The following is a 20350-nucleotide window of genomic DNA, read 5'->3' as shown; positions in this document are numbered from 1 at the left end:
TCATTCAGGCCCCTAAAGGGTTAAGTGGATATGCTATGCGACCCTACTTAACCCCCTGGGGATGAGGCTGCTTCAAGTACTGTGCTGCACCCATCCCCTCAACAAAGGATTCAGTTACTTAACCCCTACCTTGCTGGGGTGGGCACAGTGCGCTCAGTGCAGATGGGCCACAATCTGACCCCCAGGGGGTTAAAAGGGGAAGCACATCATATATGCTTAACCTCCTAGGGGCTAGACATCTGTACAAATGCTTTTTTCGTATCTCCTTTTTGTTTTTCAGATATTGATATCCTAAGAACTACTTCAGATTTAAAAAAACTGCATCGATGACCAGCAATTTTTTCTTTTTATTAAAATGGTCTAAAAGGGAAGTGGGGGGAGTTTTAATTTAAATAAAAAAAAAAGTCTATTGTGCATTATCTTTTTTTAATTACTAAGCCTGTAAAATGGCTAGCAACAACCCTCACACACATTATTACCTCAGTACCGACCACCACAAGGGTACTATAAAAAGCCAGGTACCAGTAGTACTGGAGCATCAAAAATGGCACTGGGCAGTAGTAGGCTGGTATTATTATGCTGGGAAGGGACAAAAAAAATGGCCCTTCGAACCCTGGTATTATTAGGCTGCTGCTGTTTGTTTTTGCTTTTTTTTTTACCTGGCTATTTATGGGGGATGAGGGCGAAGTCTCACACGCTTTTTTTTTAAATTATTTAATTGAAAAAAAACCCTCTCTATTCCATAACCAACCAGGTAAAAGACCAAACAGTAGCAGCCTAGTAAAACCAGGATGGGAAGGGCAATTTACTAGGCTATCCCCAGCCTAATAATACCAGCCTGATACTGCCCAGTCTAGGAGCACCATTTTTTGACACTTCAGGATTATTGGTGCCCAGCTCTTCCCAGTACCACTTTGGTGTTGAGTACTGTGGTAATAATGTGGGAGTACTGTTAGCCATTTTATGGGCTAACACTAAGCTCTGGCTTAGTAATGGATGTCGTTTCTCAGACGACTTTTACTACTAAGCCAATTTAAAAAAATACAAAACTTTAGAATATTTTTATGTACATAAAAAAAAACTCCTTATTGACCATTTATTAAAAATAAATAACAGTTGGTTATCGGCATGGTCCATGAAATTCAAAGTAGTTCTCAAGGTACCAATATCTGAAAAGCAAAAAGCAAAAAAAAAAAGAAAAAAAAGGAAGAGTCATTTCCGCCTTAGAGTATGCAGCATCTGTAGAGATAGGTTCTTACACTCTGACCCCCAAGAGTTTAAGTTGATATGCTATGCACCCCTTCTTAACCCCCTGGGGGCCGATTGTGGTCCACCTGCTGTCCTTAACCCACTGCGCCCCAGGGAGTTAAGTGTAGTAACATAGCATATCCACTTAACCTCTTAGGGGAAAGACTAAAAAAATGTGTCTTCTTTCTTTTGTTCCTTTTAATACACTGAGCTAATCAGCAGCTAATACGGGACACTGCTGCAGCCACTGATTGGCTTAATTGAGTTTTCTATAGTTTCAGCTTCCATAGTTTCTTCTCTACTTTCAGCACTACCTAAGCTGTTGATTGGTTCATTGTATTAAAAATGAAAAGATGAAAGAAGACAACTCCCTGCCAGGCGGCAGATTCTGCAGTCCCAGAAGGGGCAGCATAATCTTCCCCGCTGCCGTCATTTAAGTTAAGTTTAACTTAACAAAAATTACAGCCGTCACGGTCCTACTTGTCAGCCGCTCACTGCTATCTGTGCTGTCCTGCCACCAAGTCCTGCACCGTCTCCCGGCAGCTCTTATCCCCTGACTCTAGAGCTTAGCCCCCTGAACCCAACAGTACCTCTTTTATAAGATATATCTTCCACCATTGCTGAGAACTCCACTTAACATTGAGTATACTAATTAGTTGCTTCTTTTCTATATTCATTGCCTTCCTAAGCCCTGATGTAGCTTTTCCAGGTTGCAACAATACACACATGTGCACTAACTTCTCCTGCCTGGCAACCATGCAAAGATAGGGACAAGTATAGGACCTTGTAGCTCAGATAAGTCACATGAGGGCTGTGAAAGACAATGAATATGAAAGTAGCTACTAGGCTAATGTTGGGATGCACTGGGGGGCTCCTCCTGGCTTATTGACGACGACACCCCCCCCCCCTTCCCCACTCAGGCTGATTGATAGGTCTCCCTGTGTTTGTGTATGAGACCTGTCAAGCAAGCCAAGCAATCTAGGTGGTTGGGAGGGCAGAATACCACCTGATGCCATAGCTTGTTCTTAAACTAAATATATGTTTTTAAAACACTGTAGCAATTCAGACTTAGGGCCATATTACACGGCCTGATATTCCAGATAAGTGAGTGCCGATTTGCCAGATCGGATCTCATTTACAGAGCCTACTATCATGTGGCAAGGGCTGCATGAACATCGTGTCTGTGCAGTCCTTGCTGTGTATACAAAATAATAATAATAATAATTTTTATTTATATAGCGCAAACAGATTCCGCAGCACTTTACAATTCTGGGGGTACATACATAGACAAATAAAACCATTTTTTACTTACCTCTCCATGCTCCACGATGTCCATCTAGCTTTTCCCCATGTCAGGAGCCAATGCAGAAGCTACTACACCCTTCTCAGTAGTGACTGGCCGCTCAGCCAATCACTGACCGACACGGGCCAGCGGTGGCTGCGGGGAGTGGGCAGAAGTTAGGAGGACATCACGGAGCGTGGACAGGTATGTATAATTTTTTTTTTCTTTTACACATTCACTAGCTGTTGCTTAAAAAGACAACGATCAGGCAATAATCGTTTCTTTGGCTTATCATTGTGTTTTTTATATGAAGTGATAATCTGACGAATTGGCCTAATTGGAATTGGGCAGATTATTTCTCCATCTAATAAGGCCTTAAGAGTTAAGACTTAGCTGTCTGTGAAGAGGAAGCCAGTCAGAATTTAATACTGCCTGTGGATTAGGCAGCATAAATCTACAGACTCCCTTCAAAATCAGTCAATGACAGTGAAAGAAATCTATTCCACTTAGGGCCCTATTACACGGCCCAATATTATGGAGGAAGCGAGCCTGAAAGGTGAACGCTCGCTTCCTCCTTATTCCCTGCTCTCTGTCTGTGCCATTACAGCCACAAACAGACATGGAGCATAGAGGAGCAGGGGGGGCACAGCAAGCTGTGGGAGGGGCTGCCTGGATGATCTTTAGATCCATTACATGGAGTGATGGGCAGCAGACTCTTGCTATTGCATGCCGGCTGATTGTTACCTTTCAACATAAGCTATCACACAAAACAATTATTGGCCAGAGGCTTGACAAGGGAGCATGCGCTCTTGAAACGTTGCGATCTTCCTCATGGATGTGTTGGATTTTTATCCCCTGCCGTGAACAACATCCGGATGGCTACTAGCTGAAATAGGACGCTTTGAAAAAAGACTTTGCCGCTACAACAGACTGGGTGATATATGCATGAAAACTGTATTATGAGCATGTATATGTTTCTATGCAAAAAAGAAAAAAAGACAATGAAGTTTTGAGCAGTTTAAAAGAAATCGGTGGTATGTGTGTTCCTTTTTTGTATGTGGGCTGATTGTTGCCTTTCAACATAAGCTATCACACAAAATGATTATTGGCCAGAATGGCCTGTAACTAGCCAATTACGGGTGATAATCATATCATGTAATATGCCCCTCAGTCATGGGTAAATCTCAGGGTCCTGTTTTCTTCTTTTGGCAGTCTACATTGGCCTCTGCTGTTAGTCCCTTTGCCACAACCCAGTAACCCAACTGTTCAGTCTGCACAGCTTTGTGCTTTGAGTAATCATACCACAGAAAGAGTTGTAAGGTACATGACCTAAGTTACTGAAAGGTTTCTAGAGTTGTAAGGCACATGACCTAAGTTAACGAAAGGTTTCTAAAGTTGTAAGGTACATGACCTAAGTTACTGAATGGTTTCTAGAGTTGTAAGGTACATGACCTAGGTTATTGAAAGTTTTCTAGAGTTGTAAGGTACATGACCTAAGTTACTGAAAGGTTTCTAGCAGAGATGAGCGAACCTGGAGCATGCTCGAGTCAATCCGAACCCGAACGTTTGGCATTTGATTAGCGGTGGCTGCTGAACTTGGATAAAGCCCTAAGGCTATGTGGAAAACATGGATATAGTCATTGGCTGTATCCATGTTTTTCAGACAACCTTAGAGCTTTATCCAAGTTCAGCAGCCACCGCTAATCAAATGCCGAATAATCGGGTTTGGATCGAGCCCGGTTCTCTCATCTCTAGTTTCTAGAGTTGTAAGTACATGACCTAAGTTACTGAAAGGTTTCTTGAGTTGTAAGGTACATGACCTAAGTTACTGAAAGGTTTCTAGAGTTGTAGGGTACATGACCTAAGTTACTGAAAGGTTTCTAGAGTTGTAAGGTACATGACCCAAATTACTGTATCGTCTTGTGCCGTGAATTAAGTTGCTACACTGTTGGGGCTGCAGAATTACACACTACTTTTTATTAAACAAAGGTTTCATTATTAAATTATTTATCAACTTATCTAGTGCCCTATTTCTAAGTCCTAAGTCCACAGACACAGTTAGTTTCTACTAAATCCTTTGAGAACATCAAAATCTGTCTCAACAATGTTGACCACTCACTAGATGCTGGAGCTGCATAATGAGAGTTGTGGTCGGAAGTGGTGTGTTTCACTGATGCTATAAAACCACATCCACATCTTGGCTATGCCCACCCATATATATACATTTTTATATACAAGGGTTGCAAACCACATACAGTTGATAAATGCAGCTCTAAACATTCTTACCTTTCCACGACATCTGGCACTGTACTTGGATTATGTCCATTGTACAAAGAAGTTGTGACCTGACAGGTAGTACTTGATGGATTTATTATAGTCTATTATACTTATAATAGTGCTAACAACTGTTTAAGCCTGATCCAGCCCTGTCATTGGCTATGTTAAATTCATTCTTGTTGTATTATAAGCAGACCAAGTACAAATCACAATACTATCTCAAAACATAATAATCAAGTTACAATAAATACATACTGATGCCGTTTTAGCATTAAAAGTAACACATATTAGAGGGTTTAAAAAGTATCTTAAACACGCCACAGTAACCAACCACTTTGAATAAACAAGATAGAGAACATGATACCAAGAAACAATGTTGATACATTACTTTGTACATGGAAGAACATGACCTCTGTTGATAATGATATTGATTTCACTGACCACTAGCTGACCATTACTATAAAAAGAATATACACATATAAAATAATTACAAGTAAAGCACATGTGATTAGAGATAGATTGTAAGCACATATGAACAGTGTTCTTGCCCTTTTTATACCCTGCCACTATCAGTTCTACGCTTTCCTTATGTGTGTTCCATTTCTATTTGCCTTTGTCCTTAGTTGTACAGCGCTTCTGTCTATGATGGCACTACATGGAAAATAAAATCAATTTAACCATTGACGTTTACAACAATATTAGCATAAAACAAAGTTCTGGCAAGTCATATTATCACTTTCATCATACAGGAATATATAGTATATGTATAATACAGTATATATGTTACACCTCCAAGGTTTTAAAGTTCTGTTTTTTTTCACACAGGAATGGATCAAATAAAATTCAGTATTAGAGAGCGGTACGATTAGCCTATTTATTAGGTGAGTTTTAAATTGATTCATAACAAAGACATAACTCTGTTGAGCAGAACTTTGACAAACTTTCATTCATCTCCTTCCATGTAACAAGTTGTACTTAAAAATGATCAACTTTTTCTCATTCGACAAAACACATCACATTCTGCTATTAAGAACTAAATCAGTTCTGAAAAGTACATCACACTAGACCAAATGTGACTTACCTCTCCCCCAGGTCTTGCTAGTATGGCTTTTTGAAAGGAGAGGAAACTTAAAATGAAGTAGCTGACAAACATTATTATCAACTCAATGTCAAAACTGTCCTAGAGGAAGAAAATCCTTCTGCCAAATATTAACAGCTAGCAGATGCACTTGTGTCTCAGTATCTCAAGACTGCAGTTCTGCAAGGCACTGATCCCTCTCCCTCTCTGTCTCGAGCTGTTTCAATACAAGAAGCTTTGCTTCAGCCACAGCTCTGGAGACAACTGGTAAGCTGATCCCCTCATGGAATAACTTCTCTGTGCTAGGGGAGGGGGAAGGAGACAGCAGTGTGTTAGGGGCTGTAGTTCATATAAAGCAAAGAGAGGGAGGGACAGGAGTGGTCCATGCCAAGTTACGCATCTGGTCCAGTTAAAAGATAACTTTCTCAGTGGACCAGGAAGGTGACTTTTTAGCCTCTGTGCATCACACAAAGAATCTAAGTTTAATATATGAAAGTAACAGCAATTCATGGATTTAAGATGGATAGCCAATGAATCACAGTGAAGGAAATATTCAAATTGTAAAAGAGAACATAAAAAGTTGTTTTAAGTGTTATCCTTTGTTCCACTGTTGATGTATCCAGGGACCATACGTTTGTTGGTTAGTAAGACAGAGAAGAAACGATTCACAGATGGGATGAAATGTACTTGAAAATCACAGAAAAAGTACAGTAGTGATACAAGGACAGGTTCAAACACCAATTCTCAGTAGCAGACAAAGAAGCAAATAGTGATAAACAGCCACTCACACACCTGCTCTCTACAAGCTTCTAAGAACTGGTGAGTGAACCTGCCCCCTGCCCCTCTGTATTAATAAGTGTGATATTTTCTGTCATTTCAAGATCAGACTACACACAGTTTGTTTGTAGTCTGTAACCACGTAAGGCGTATGCTTTTTTGTTTTAAAATGGCGCCCATTAGTATAGCATTTTAATTAACCTCAATAGAAAACATTTAGGTCAATGACGACCGCCCAATGCACATACAGTTTTTATTTTTTCATCGTCCTTACTGTCTTTACTAATAAATTCAATAGAATTTTCAATTAAAGACACACCCTAAGGTCAATTAGTACACCTGAGCTAGAATAATGTAGTAACAGCCGTCATTACACTAACAGGCCGCCAAACCACAAAATAACGGACATCATTTTTTCTTTTAAAGACAAACAGGAAAAATTGTTGTGAGAACAAAGCTAGTCACGTTTATTTAATATGTCCAGTTTGTTGTTTATGCAAAAAAAAAGCTTGAACATGTCTCAGAGGCATGTCTTTGACCCTGCTGCGGTCTGTTCTTGTCCGCTTCCCATGCCCCCATTCTCACAGATTGAGTGGCAGGCAGGTGAACTTCAGACTTGCTAGAATCCAGAGCAGGTGCCCTTTCTCCTCAACTTCAGCAGCAGCCTCCAAGACCTACTGTGCATGCACATACCCTGAAAGGTCAAACACTAGAGCAAGGTCTTTACTAACTCTCGACCTGTTGGTGCAAATGCACACTGTCAGTTAATATTATGACACTATTATACATATTTAAAGAGGAAGTCCCACGAAAATAAAAAAGGCAGGCACGCAGAGAGGTGCGAGTAATAATAAGTACACTCACCTCTTCTCATGCATCTGTTGTGGCACTCCCGGGTCCCGTTGACGGCAACCGGCTGTCATCACCTTCTGTAAACTGGGTACATCACGTACCCAACTCTTCCAGCTGCAAGGTCACAGCCCAGCTGAATGATTGCCCGCTTAATCAGGTAGTGACTGGGGCAGTGTGGGCCCCAGTCACAGATTGGCTGAGCAGGCAATCACTCACCTGGGTACATGACGTTGCAGCTGGAAGAGTTGCAGGACACGGGCAGCTGTCAATGGAACCCAGAATGAAAGTTTAGTTTGTTTATTATTTTCCCACATCCACCTGCCTGTCTGCATTTTTTCAGTTTTGTGGAAATTCTCCTTTAGGGTGCGTTCACACCTACAGGATCTGGAGCAGATCTGCAGCAGATTTGATGCTGTGTTCAGTTATTTAAATGAAATCTGCTGCAGAAAATCAGCTGCAGATCCTGTAGGTGTGAACGCACCATTAATTACTATAAATGCTATATATTTATAATATGGATGTCTGAACCATCCAACAACAACCCACCACTCTGTCGTGAAAATAAACTGCACAAACAATAGAAGTGATTGCTAGCTAATTCACAAATAAAGCTAGCTATACACATTAAATAAGTGTTGAATAATCTTACATACCGTATTTTGGTAGGACAGGACAACCATCAAATGTATATGGCGGCATCACAATCCTTACTCAAAAGGTAAAGTCAGGGGAGATAAGGATTAGATTTAACTGCCCAATATACTGGATGCCCACCAGTGGCTTACACTTCCTGTCTCCATTGAAACACATCAGTCAGGCTGAACATGCAAGTTTATGAGGGGGGATCAGAAGAGATAGCTACTTGATAACATATCTAATGTGTATGGTAAGCTTCAGACATGCACACTTGCTAGTTTACAAGAAAGGACAGCTTAACAAACCATCTACAGTAATATGACAAATGCAGTCAACTGCGTGAGTAAAGTACTTGACTACCGCTTTTTGGTATCTACATATCCCTTTAAAGTTACTGTGACCAAATAATGACAGATGTACTTTGATGTTCGTGTAAGCAACTGTTTTTTTCATTCATGTTAATCAACTTCTGCATTTAGCCTAATATATCAGTATTAAAAAGTTGCTTGTGACTAAAAACTTTTCCACTAGATAGGGACGACAAAGATACTATGTTATTTCCTTCTCATATTAACCATGACTGAGTACCTTCTGTGAAGTACCTGTAACCAATGAATGTTTATAGGATTGTGAAAGACTCACAAAACAGATGGAATCCCCCTCTTATTTCGTAACTCACTCAAGTAATGTTTTGCGTTAGTAGTGACTAAATGTCCCTGTGAAATGCCATGTGCAAATGTTTCTGGAAACCTCAATGTTGTCATGCTGTTTGTTCCTTTAAACCTATATTTCACATACATTATTTCTATTACCAAAGCACATTTATTATTTATCAGTCATTACACCAAGGAAAATGCAGAGAACACCTGGCTGCTTACAAAATGGAACACGTACCCCCAAGCTTAGTGTAAAGTTTTATAGAATTTCCCAAGTTTTAATAAGTTCATGACTCACTTGAAAGTAAGTCCTGTCTGCAGTGAAATTTGTTAGATGTCACAAATGAAATGAATAGTTCTACTGCAAGACGTATGTACTGCTGTGATAACATAGTATTTGCCATCATTTATACTGCCGCTCCGAATGGGTTTCCCACATGCGTATCTTGGAGGCATGTCCAAGATATTCTGATGCATAAACCTTGGAGACTATAGATGTCTCTTGATCATAGGTGATGAACGCACATTATGTCACTGAGCAGATGTGATGAAGCTTATGTACCAGAGTACCTCATAAGTCAGGTATGCATTGTTCTTAACTTCATCCATGCCAGCATATAGGACTCTAGGGGGGACATTTATTAAGTCCGACGTTTTTTACGCCGGACTTAAAAATGGCCCCGCATCTCCGGCGCTACGGGGATTTATGTAGAGGAGGAGTGCCTCTACATAAATCCCGTGCGCTCCGGTGCGCACGGCCGAAAACCTACGCCAGCTGAGGACTGAAGTAGGTTTTTGGCGTATCTTTTGGCAGAACGGATGGTGAATCGCGCTGACTCTGAGTCCGTGCCCTCCATTCCGCCCCCTTCACACCCCTCCCCGCCCCCTGGCATACCCGGCGGAAAGTGCAGATTTGCGAATATTATATTCGCAAATCGGCCATTTGCGAATAAAATTATGCGCAAATCGGCACTTTCCGCCAAAAAAAAAACAGTACGCCCGTTGATACATGTCCCCCTAGGTGTTTAAGGGCACATGCTGTAATAGAATCTATGCAACATTTTTATAACCCAGAAGAACTGAAAATTTTATCTATGTGATTAAACAATTACATGAAAATGAAAGGCGAAGGCCACATTCACACCATTCAGTACATGTAATCCCAACCCTGTTGCTGCTCTAAAACACTGAAAAGATGCCAATCATTCTATTATATACTTGTTCTCTGATTCTGTTTCACTCCTGGTTTTGGCTTGCATGTACTGATGCTAAATAATAAACCTAAATACAGGGTTGTGGCCTATGACTTGACTTGGGGTTCTTATTCACCTGCCCAAATCCCCCATCCCTATCATTCCTCTGGCATCTGTCGCACATTAATGTGTAATAACAAGCCTATATTACAGTGCTTTGTTTTGTGCGTAGGGGAGAGGGCCCCTTTAAAGTTTTGCATAGCTATGTCCCTAACTTTTGTAATGTACTCTTTGGACCTAGATTACTCATTTTTTAGAAAAACATTTTGGGGGGTCAAAAATACAGCAGCCAGATGTTAGCTGAAAGTCGGTGAGAAAATATGAAATGCAATATCCACAGGACGTTTTGTCAGGCAAGTCTGGAGTTTTTCAGTGCAGTTTTGTGAAATTACAGCAGGCCCTGCATTCAGCATTTTTCCGCCATTGCGTTATCATTTTGCCCCTATAGACTTCTATAGACTATGAAGATAAAAACTTGATGTCTATATTTACAAAACCTAGAATCAAATGACTTGTACAAAAAAAGGGGCAGGGGAAAAAATGCAAAATATAAAAACACCTATAATAATTTACACTAAAATGACAAAACAAGTCTTGTCTACTGCCTTTTCATGGAAGATTCTGTAGGGCAGCAAAGTAGTGGCTAACACTGTTCTCTTACAAATGGGGTTATGGGTTGAACCAAGATCTGCATTAAGCTTGCAAGTTCTCCCGCAAGTTCTCCCGCAAGTTCTCCCGCTGTCTGCTCTCTAGTTTTCTTCCACACTATTAAAACTACTTCTTCCACACAATTTAAATTGTGACAAAAACTGTACATTGTTGTTATATAGCTTGGCGCTATAGGAGAGAACAACTAATATTAAAGATAAAACATTACTGAGAATGCATTTCCACTGAACATTTGTTCAAAAAATAAAGGAAAAAAATAAAATAAATAATCATAAATTATAATAAAAAATAAAAAAAGATAAGTTGACGCCCATATAGATCTATGTCTTGTTTTGTGATGTGAGCTTTTATGTTTCCAGTTAAAATGACAGAAATTTCAAATATTTCAACCATAAACCACCTCTAATAACAAAAGCAGTCCACCAACTGCACTAGAGGCTGCTCAAAAATCATTGCCCTCCATCTTCCCAAAGCTTCTGATGCACAATCAGTCAACTGGGCATCCCTTACCTTTTGCACCCTCCTTTGCTACCTCCTGTTGTGATAGAACCTACAAACCAGCTTTAGACTCAACACTGGCCATCAGTCTGCTCTAAAGTTCCTGCGCCAACAACAATCAGGCATTGTGGGTTCTAATTGCCTGTCCCTTTTGTTCCGGGAGAGAAAAACCACTGCCAGATCTGTCATGCAGCAACTAACCTCTCTTCTTTCCATAGAGAACAAATTAAGATTTGGAGATTGGGAGAGATAGCTGTAAGCCATCGAAAGTGTACAGCCACCTTTGTTATAGCAGATGAAAGAAGTCGATCTTCCCCATCACAACACATTCATCCTCTGTCTCTCACATTTAGCAAGGCAATGTGACAGAGAGGGGGGGGGGGTGGAATTAAAGGTTATATTTTTGTCAATTAATAAACTGACTTTTTATAACTTTTCATTTTGGAAGTCAACAGACCTATCCTTGGATGTCTTGAAGAAACTGACATAGAAGAGAGAGCAAGGCATAATATTTCTACTTAGTGATGGAAAATAGCTGATTAGTTGCAAACCACTATGTAAATTGTCAGCCGAGTTCAGTGTCACTTCATTGCACATTAAGCAAAGTATACAGTTTCTTAAACTATAAGCACTTAACGAAAAACATAATGCTTGTAATGGTCTAAAGCTTGACACCAGAACCCTGAGAGAACAGTCTTTTACAAAACAGTTCTTTAATGTTCATGCATGAAGTATAATGCTAAGAACGACCTCAGCTTTATGTTGTTTGCCAACTTGATGATTTGATCTATGGTTAATAAGCACAGCAGTTTAAATCCACTATTGAAGGACCTGGCTGGGATGATTTTTCCTTCTTTTTTGCCTCCAACAACATTAAAGTCCTCAGCATGTGCTGCTATATACATTTCAATAACTCAACACACTTGGCTTCTTGAAGGAAGCGGGCTCAGTAACAGGAGAGCCATCTTAGTAGAGGTAACAGCAGATTGTGTATCACTGAATTAACAACAGATTTCAAATTGGCATTTAAACTATTGCATTCATTTACACAACTATGTGAAATTGCAGATCGAGGTAGGTCAGAGAATCTTTTTCCACTAATGGCACCAAGAATAAGCTATCTGCAATACATGTACTAAATGTGTATGTTACCCTTGTGTTCACTTCTGTGGGGGGATATTTGTCAACCCGTTTTGTCATGAATAAGGACCTATACATACTGTAACTGTACAAGGATTTGCATGAGGTCACATAATAAGGTGTGTACACACCCTAGAAATGCAAAATTCCATAAAAAGCTGTTGTGATTGGGTCTTTTTGGGACCTGTATTAGATAAGAGGGTCTTGTCTAGGGTATGTATTTAAGGTGTCGGGTCTAGGGTTTGTATTAAGGAGTCTGGTCTAGGATCTATTTAGGGAGTCTGGTCCAGTACCTATTTTCAGGGAGTCTAGTCAAGGAACTGCATTTAGCTTCAGTCTAGTGTAGTGTTTGAATTTATTTAGACATCTGTATTATTTTTAGCGGGTTTAAGTTTTTTTTTTTTTTTTCTGGGAAATGTAGGTATATAGGGTATTTGGTCTAGGGAATGTAATATTTTAGGGGATCTGTGGTCTGTATTTGTTTATAGGGTTTAGCCTGGGGTATGTGTGGCTTTAGTCTGGAGTGTGTTTAGTGGTCTCCTCTATCATCTGTACTTTTTGGGGTGCAAAGAGGTTTTTTGAGGGTGCATGGTATATTTAGATCCAAATACATGCAGATATTGCGTTGCACTTCTACACTGACTAAAATTATGGGATACATGAATGCACCCTAAGGCTGTTCACAATATTCAAAAGTACGGCCGTTGTTGCCATCGGCAACAACGGACGTACTTTTAGCGGAGGGGGGAACAATGCCTTATTTTCAATGGGATCCCGGCCGGAGTGTATACGCATCGTACACGCTCCGGCCGGGATCCTGTGCGGGTCAGCAAATAACTGATATGTCCGTTTTCTGTGGCCGCAATTCAATGAATTGCTGCCGTAGGAAACCCTGTCAGTTCACACCCTGTCAGTGCTTCACTGTGTGCTATGGGAAGCTCTGATTAGAGCTCTGCGGCCGGAAAGATCCCCTGGCCGATACTTAAGTACCTGGCCGGGGTCACGGAACGGCCGGTCTCATATGTTGTGTGAACATAGCCTAATATGAGCACTACAAAGAATATAAGGGAAATTCTTTATTTCTTTAGCTATTAATGTGACAACTTATGCACTGGTTAAAATATATACATAGACATAGACTGTAGAATAATATAGTATACTTACTGTATAAGCATTGTCTTATTCAAGGTTAAGCCAGTACCCCAAACCTGATATGTAATCATACTTAGAATATACAAAAATCAGAAAAATCAGGTGCTGCTGATGGTCATAACATCCAGGGTTTTACTAAAACGTTGTCCATCTCATAAATCACTTTACAAAGAGAAAATAAGAAAGCCCTAAACACAAATTCAGTAGTCTCAGATCTGTAAAAGACACAACTGTTCCATGCCAAATGCAAAAAAAAAAAAACAACAACAACAACCAGCTATTCACACAGAACACTGATCCATTTACTAAACAGATAATGTCTCTCTCTAATCAGTATAGTCCTGTATAAAATGTTGTGATTACAAGGTAAACTGTAGTTGACTATTCACAATGATGCGATTTAACAGGTCGGAAATACCAAACATAGCTAAATTACTATATAAATATTTACTATGGAGTTTACCAAAGCTTGCATGTCAGTTTTTTGCTGTAGAAAAAATGCTTATAATCTGGGTTACAGGCACTTGTGCACGTTGTCTGACAAAGAAGCATGACTTTAGTATAAGATGGGTGTGGTTTAGGTTAAGTTAGTCTTTAGACACATTTATCAACTTTAAAAAAAAAAATCGGAAATATTTTTGCACAACTTCACATAATAGGTTGTGTACAAACCACACAACAGAAAGTGCATAAAAAAAAGTGTGTCAATTCATAACAAACTGTTTAACGTGAATCTGTCAGCACCTATTTTGGTTCTATATAAGGTCTGTGTCTGTTAGTGTGGTGGGTTACCTTTCTTTCAGATCGGTGCTGTAGTTTGTCTTCACAACTGTCAAAGAGGGGGAGTGGTGATGTCTTTGTGCCGCACTTTGGCCTGCCTCACCACTATCTCCTCCCAGCTTGTCTTGAATATTCATGGCGCCCGTCCCCCGGCCTCCTGGCGACGTCATCTGTAGCTTCCTGGTTCTGTGTACTGTGCACGCTCCCGCGGTCTGATTCGCGCATGTGTCGGAGTGGCCAAAGCCTGTGCCCTCAATGGCTTCGCTTAGTGCCACTCCGATGCACTAAGGGGCATGCACGAATCACGCCGCGGGAGCCCGCGCAGTACACAGAACCAGGAAGCTACAGATGACGTCGCCAGGAGGCCGGGGGACAGGCGCCATGAATATTCAAGACAAAGGAAGTACAAAGGAATATTGCAAATGTTGTCTTTAGTGAAATTTAAACCCCAGTGCTGCGAAGCAACAGTGCTAACCACTGAGCTATCGTGCACCAAACCACTAAGCAGAGAGTTGAGATCAGGGGACCAGTAGTTACAAAATGATCTACGAAACACTTTTTTTAGACTACAAATTCAGCACAAAAAAAAATCGTTAGGAATTTCTTACTTAAAGGGTAACTATAATGTTTTGCGGGCGGCAGGATATGCTGTGAAAAAACATGCCGCACTGCTCCTGCTGCAATCAATGCAATCAAATGCACTGTTGGAAAAAATCAATACCTGGCGCATGCCTGCATTGGGAAAGCAGCAGGAGCGGTGCAGCAGTTTTTTTTTTAACAGTGTATTACTTTAAGAGAATTGATACAAAAAAGTACCATGTGCTGCCGTACAACCCTCCAAGCACTCTGCCTCATACTGCATCTAAATCTATAAATTCCTTGGTCATGATAAATTAATAGTTACAATCAATATATGCATATATTATATGCAGTTCTGTACTAAAAAAATTGTATAATCCCATGTAAACATCAAATTAATCCATTTGTGCTCTGTAATAAATTCTAGTGCTGTTAAACTTATAAATACTATTTTAGAGAATGTACCACTTTGCTGCTATAATGTCATTCTGTTGAATTTAAACAGGTGCCTTGTATACCATATAGATCTGTGCAGATAAGATTAGTTTATTTGGACTATCAGTGTATGTCTAACATGGCAGAAACAAAACAGATAGATGAGCCATACTTTCAATAATTAAAGGGGTTTTCAGGGCACAACACTGACACTCAATACCCACACCAATCAGCTACACAACAAATGGAGCTTGTCTCCGTTTATTATGTATTGGTGGCGATATGCAATTGCAACTCTGCGCCTATTCACTTGAATAGAAGCTAAGCTAATGTTAAACATTGCAACCACTACACAATGGATGGAGATAAACTCCTTTCACTGTGTTAAGCACTGATGATCGGCTAATTGGAAGGGGTGCTAGATGTCAGCACCCCGCCAATTACTGATGACTTATCCCTTTTAAATGATGTAGCAAAAATTAAAGTGGTTTTCCAAGAGTTAAAAAAGAAAAAAAAACACAACTAATTTCTTTTATCCCCCGTAATTCAAATACTCCAATGTTCCCCACCAGTTGTTTACAGGCTTCAGCGATAACACGTCATATGGGCATGTTACTGCTGTAGCCAATGAGTGGCCTCAGCCGTCATGCGCTATGCAACCATTAGTGCTTGACAAGGAACTATACAAGTTACTACTGTTGTTTATTTTTTTTCCAAAATACTTGGACAAATCCTTTAATTCCTTTACCAGTGGAAAAATGAGATTTACATATTAGAGCAGGGCAATAGCAGGAAATTTAAAGTCTTGTCCTCTTCACCATCAGCAGAACAAAGGATCTCTGTTAGAATTGTTGCAAATAAGGAGCTCATAGGGGTTGTTACAATGTACAACAACATTCTCTCTTGCCAAAGGAAAAGCTGTAAGGGATTTAGATTCTCCTCTGTCACCCTGTTTTACTATAGATTTCACTTTCACTTCTATTGTGAGAAATATGAGTAGCAGATAAGACCAATAAAGCAGTCACTAGTGGTGTTTCCCTAACATCATTTTACTTGTGTTTTGGTTCATTTCAAAATGAATTTAAAAAAAAGTTATAAAATTGTTAAAATGGTCTCCACACGTCCTTATAACACTCTCCTGAAGGATAATTAGTATCCCTCTGGTCCCATGACAAAAGACCTCTATAGCTATCACCCCGCTCTGTTCTGATGAGGGGCAATAATGCCAAAACAGCTGTCTGCTGATGGGTATTCTTTCCAAAGAGACTTTTGGCTTGCCACATATCCCTAATTAATGTTTAAAGACTCCTAGTTGGAGTGTAACACTGACTGAAAGGGAAAATCATATTCTTTCTGCCTATGGGAAAGAACATACCAAAATGCACCAAAGTACCATATAAAAACGATAAGTAATATGCCATTTGAGTATTGCATTTTTGGTAACACTTTGCTGCAGAATTTTTGGACCAAAACAGGTAAAACACTACAATAACACTGCATTTTTCAAAATAATGCTGTCTATGAAACCATCCCAAAGCATATACAGAATATACAGAAACTGAAATCAATGGCTAGTTTTGGTGCTGCCCAGCCCAGCCAGAGGTAAGTGATACTATAGAAATTTGGGCCAAATCTAATGCATCAGCCATTAGTCTAGACAAACTAGTTCCCCTTTCAGGCTATGTTTACACTACGTGAAGAGACCGGCCGTTATGTGCACGGATCATCCCAGCCCGTACTACAGTACCGTCCGGATGATCTTTTGGCCGCAGGGTTCTGATGCGGGCGCATCAGCCCGCGCCCGCATCAGAACCTTCTACAGCACACAATGAAGCAAGCAGCCGGAGCCACTTGCTTCATTGTGTGTACTGACAGGTCTTTCTGCGGCCGCAATTCACTGAATTGCGAACGTAGAAAACTGACATGTCAGTTATTTGCGGCCCGTACAGGATCCCAGCCAGAGAGTATACGATGTGTATACGCTCCGGCCGGGATCCCATAGAAGATAGGCTATGTTACACACTGCACAAAGTACAGCCGTTGTTGCCATCGGTAGTGTGAACATAGCCTCAAGGTGCTCCTGTTGCCCAGACAAGAAGGATACAGTCCTAGGAGACCTCAAACTGCCTTAGACAATGTTCATTAGATTATCCCTTTCCCGACCTGCTGAATTTTCTTCCTCCTTACTTTCTAAGCCTCATATTTTTTCGGTATGGGTTCTCATTCTTTTTTGGACAAGTTGTACAAAAATATATGAAAATAATGCAAGTTTGTGAGACAATTCACTGCCTAGTAAGGATGTTTTCAGACAATGTATAACACTGCCCGCTGCATAGCAATGGATTATGTCATGTTGCCAGACAGCGTTTGGCATGTTCCTGCAGCCCATATTGCTGTATTGGCTGCAGGAACATTAATTTTTTTACAAATGACTTGTGGGCACGATTGGGTGTGCCCGCAAATCAATTAACTTTTCACTATAATGCAGAGCATGGCCGCAAGCTGTACTTTACATTGTGTGAACAGCTATAATTTTAACGCCCGTTCTAAAGAAATTATTTTATTAGATCAGTGTAATGCATTTGTATTACAATGATCTGTTAGATTGGTGCTGTGCTGGTAGAGTCCTCTACAGGCCTCAGGGTGCTGGGCCAACCAGTTGGCCCACAGTAATTACAGAGAGGGTGCCAGGCCCCTGGACCACCAATGACCCAGGAAGAAACTGTTTATATTCCCGTGGTCACTATTGATCGCACCATCTAAACAGCCAAGTGACCATCCTATAGTAGAAAAAGCTACTGGCAAACAATAGCAATCTGATAAAAGCGTCAATGTGCCTTATATGGAGGTTCAAATAAAGGTCACTAAAGGGGTGTTCGCTCTCTAAAAGTGCAATCTTTTCAGTGAACAAATAGTAGAGATAAACAAGAGGGCACTCAGATAGTACCCGCTGGGTATGATGTGGGCCCCAAATATACTCCCGCATAATACTCCCTGATTCTCTTATGTACTTTGTGGGTTGGGAGGAGGTTAAATATATATACATATTTTTACCTGCAATGAAAAAAGAATTACTGTATTTTCCAGCGTATAAGACGACTTTTAAACCCCGAAAAAACTTCTCAGAAGTCTGGGGTCGTGTTATACACCAGTTATGGTCGCCACATACAGTAAGGGACCTAAAAAATGGCTGTATCCCCACCGTATGCGGGGACCACTATAAAAAAACAAACAGTTATCTCACCTGTGACCCGTTCCCGGCAGCCTCGCGTTTCTGGTGCAGACATTGTAAAGTTCTCCCAGGAAGCCGAGCGTCTTATCAGATAATCTCAGAGATGCTCGGCTGCCCGGAGAGCTTTGGGAGAATGACAGAGGCTCTGGAATTTCCCAAAGCCTCTGATATTCTCCCGAAGCTCTCCCCCGCAGTCGAGAGGGGCAATAATGCCAAAACAGCTGTCTGCTGATGGGTATTCTTTCCAAAGAGACTTTTGGCTTGCCACATATCCCTAATTAATGTTTAAAGACTCCTAGTTGGAGTGTAACACTGACTGAAAGGGAAAATCATATTCTTTCTGCCTATGGGAAAGAACATACCAAAATGCACCAAAGTACCATATAAAAACGATAAGTAATATGCCATTTGAGTATTGCATTTTTGGTAACACTTTGCTGCAGAATTTTTGGACCAAAACAGGTAAAACACTACAATAACACTGCATTTTTCAAAATAATGCTGTCTATGAAACCATCCCAAAGCATATACAGAATATACAGAAACTGAAATCAATGGCTAGTTTTGGTGCTGCCCAGCCCAGCCAGAGGTAAGTGATACTATAGAAATTTGGGCCAAATCTAATGCATCAGCCATTAGTCTAGACAAACTAGTTCCCCTTTCAGGCTATGTTTACACTACGTGAAGAGACCGGCCGTTATGTGCACGGATCATCCCAGCCCGTACTACAGTACCGTCCGGATGATCTTTTGGCCGCAGGGTTCTGATGCGGGCGCATCAGCCCGCGCCCGCATCAGAACCTTCTACAGCACACAATGAAGCAAGCAGCCGGAGCCGCTTGCTTCATTGTGTGTACTGACAGGTCTTTCTGCGGCCGCAATTCACTGAATTGCGAACGTAGAAAACTGACATGTCAGTTATTTGCGGCCCGTACAGGATCCCAGCCAGAGAGTATACGATGTGTATACGCTCCGGCCGGGATCCCATAGAAGATAGGCTATGTTACACACTGCACAAAGTACAGCCGTTGTTGCCATCGGTAGTGTGAACATAGCCTCAAGGTGCTCCTGTTGCCCAGACAAGAAGGATACAGTCCTAGGAGACCTCAAACTGCCTTAGACAATGTTCATTAGATTATCCCTTTCCCGACCTGCTGAATTTTCTTCCTCCTTACTTTCTAAGCCTCATATTTTTTCGGTATGGGTTCTCATTCTTTTTTGGACAAGTTGTACAAAAATATATGAAAATAATGCAAGTTTGTGAGACAATTCACTGCCTAGTAAGGATGTTTTCAGACAATGTATAACACTGCCCGCTGCATAGCAATGGATTATGTCATGTTGCCAGACAGCGTTTGGCATGTTCCTGCAGCCCATATTGCTGTATTGGCTGCAGGAACATTAATTTTTTTACAAATGACTTGTGGGCACGATTGGGTGTGCCCGCAAATCAATTAACTTTTCACTATAATGCAGAGCATGGCCGCAAGCTGTACTTTACATTGTGTGAACAGCTATAATTTTAACGCCCGTTCTAAAGAAATTATTTTATTAGATCAGTGTAATGCATTTGTATTACAATGATCAGTTAGATTGGTGCTGTGCTGGTAGAGTCCTCTACAGGCCTCAGGGTGCTGGGCCAACCAGTTGGCCCACAGTAATTACAGAGAGGGTGCCAGGCCCCTGGACCACCAATGACCCAGGAAGAAACTGTTTATATTCCCGTGGTCACTATTGATCGCACCATCTAAACAGCCAAGTGACCATCCTATAGTAGAAAAAGCTACTGGCAAACAATAGCAATCTG

General features: G+C 40.7%; 1 protein-coding gene across 7 annotated transcripts in view; it reads right to left on the bottom strand.

The window, feature by feature from the left end:
- The window catches only part of THSD4 (thrombospondin type 1 domain containing 4), a 527908-nt gene that overhangs the window by 164714 nt on the left and 342844 nt on the right, over positions 1–20350 (bottom strand). The window contains exon 1 of one of the 7 annotated variants that reach the window (XM_069982098.1): positions 5889–6094. The exons of the other annotated variants lie outside the window; for them this stretch is intronic. Coding sequence (XP_069838199.1) covers positions 5889–5960 — 72 coding nt within the window. The 5' untranslated portion in view covers positions 5961–6094. Of the gene's footprint in view, positions 1–5888; positions 6095–20350 lie in introns of those variants that run through there. 7 annotated transcript variants of the gene reach the window in all.

Source organism: Dendropsophus ebraccatus, chromosome 1 (genome assembly GCF_027789765.1).
Source record: "Dendropsophus ebraccatus isolate aDenEbr1 chromosome 1, aDenEbr1.pat, whole genome shotgun sequence".
Lineage (NCBI taxonomy): Eukaryota > Metazoa > Chordata > Amphibia > Anura > Hylidae > Dendropsophus > Dendropsophus ebraccatus.
Note: the sequence above shows the minus strand (reverse complement) of the source record. Positions and strands in the feature narration are given on the sequence as shown.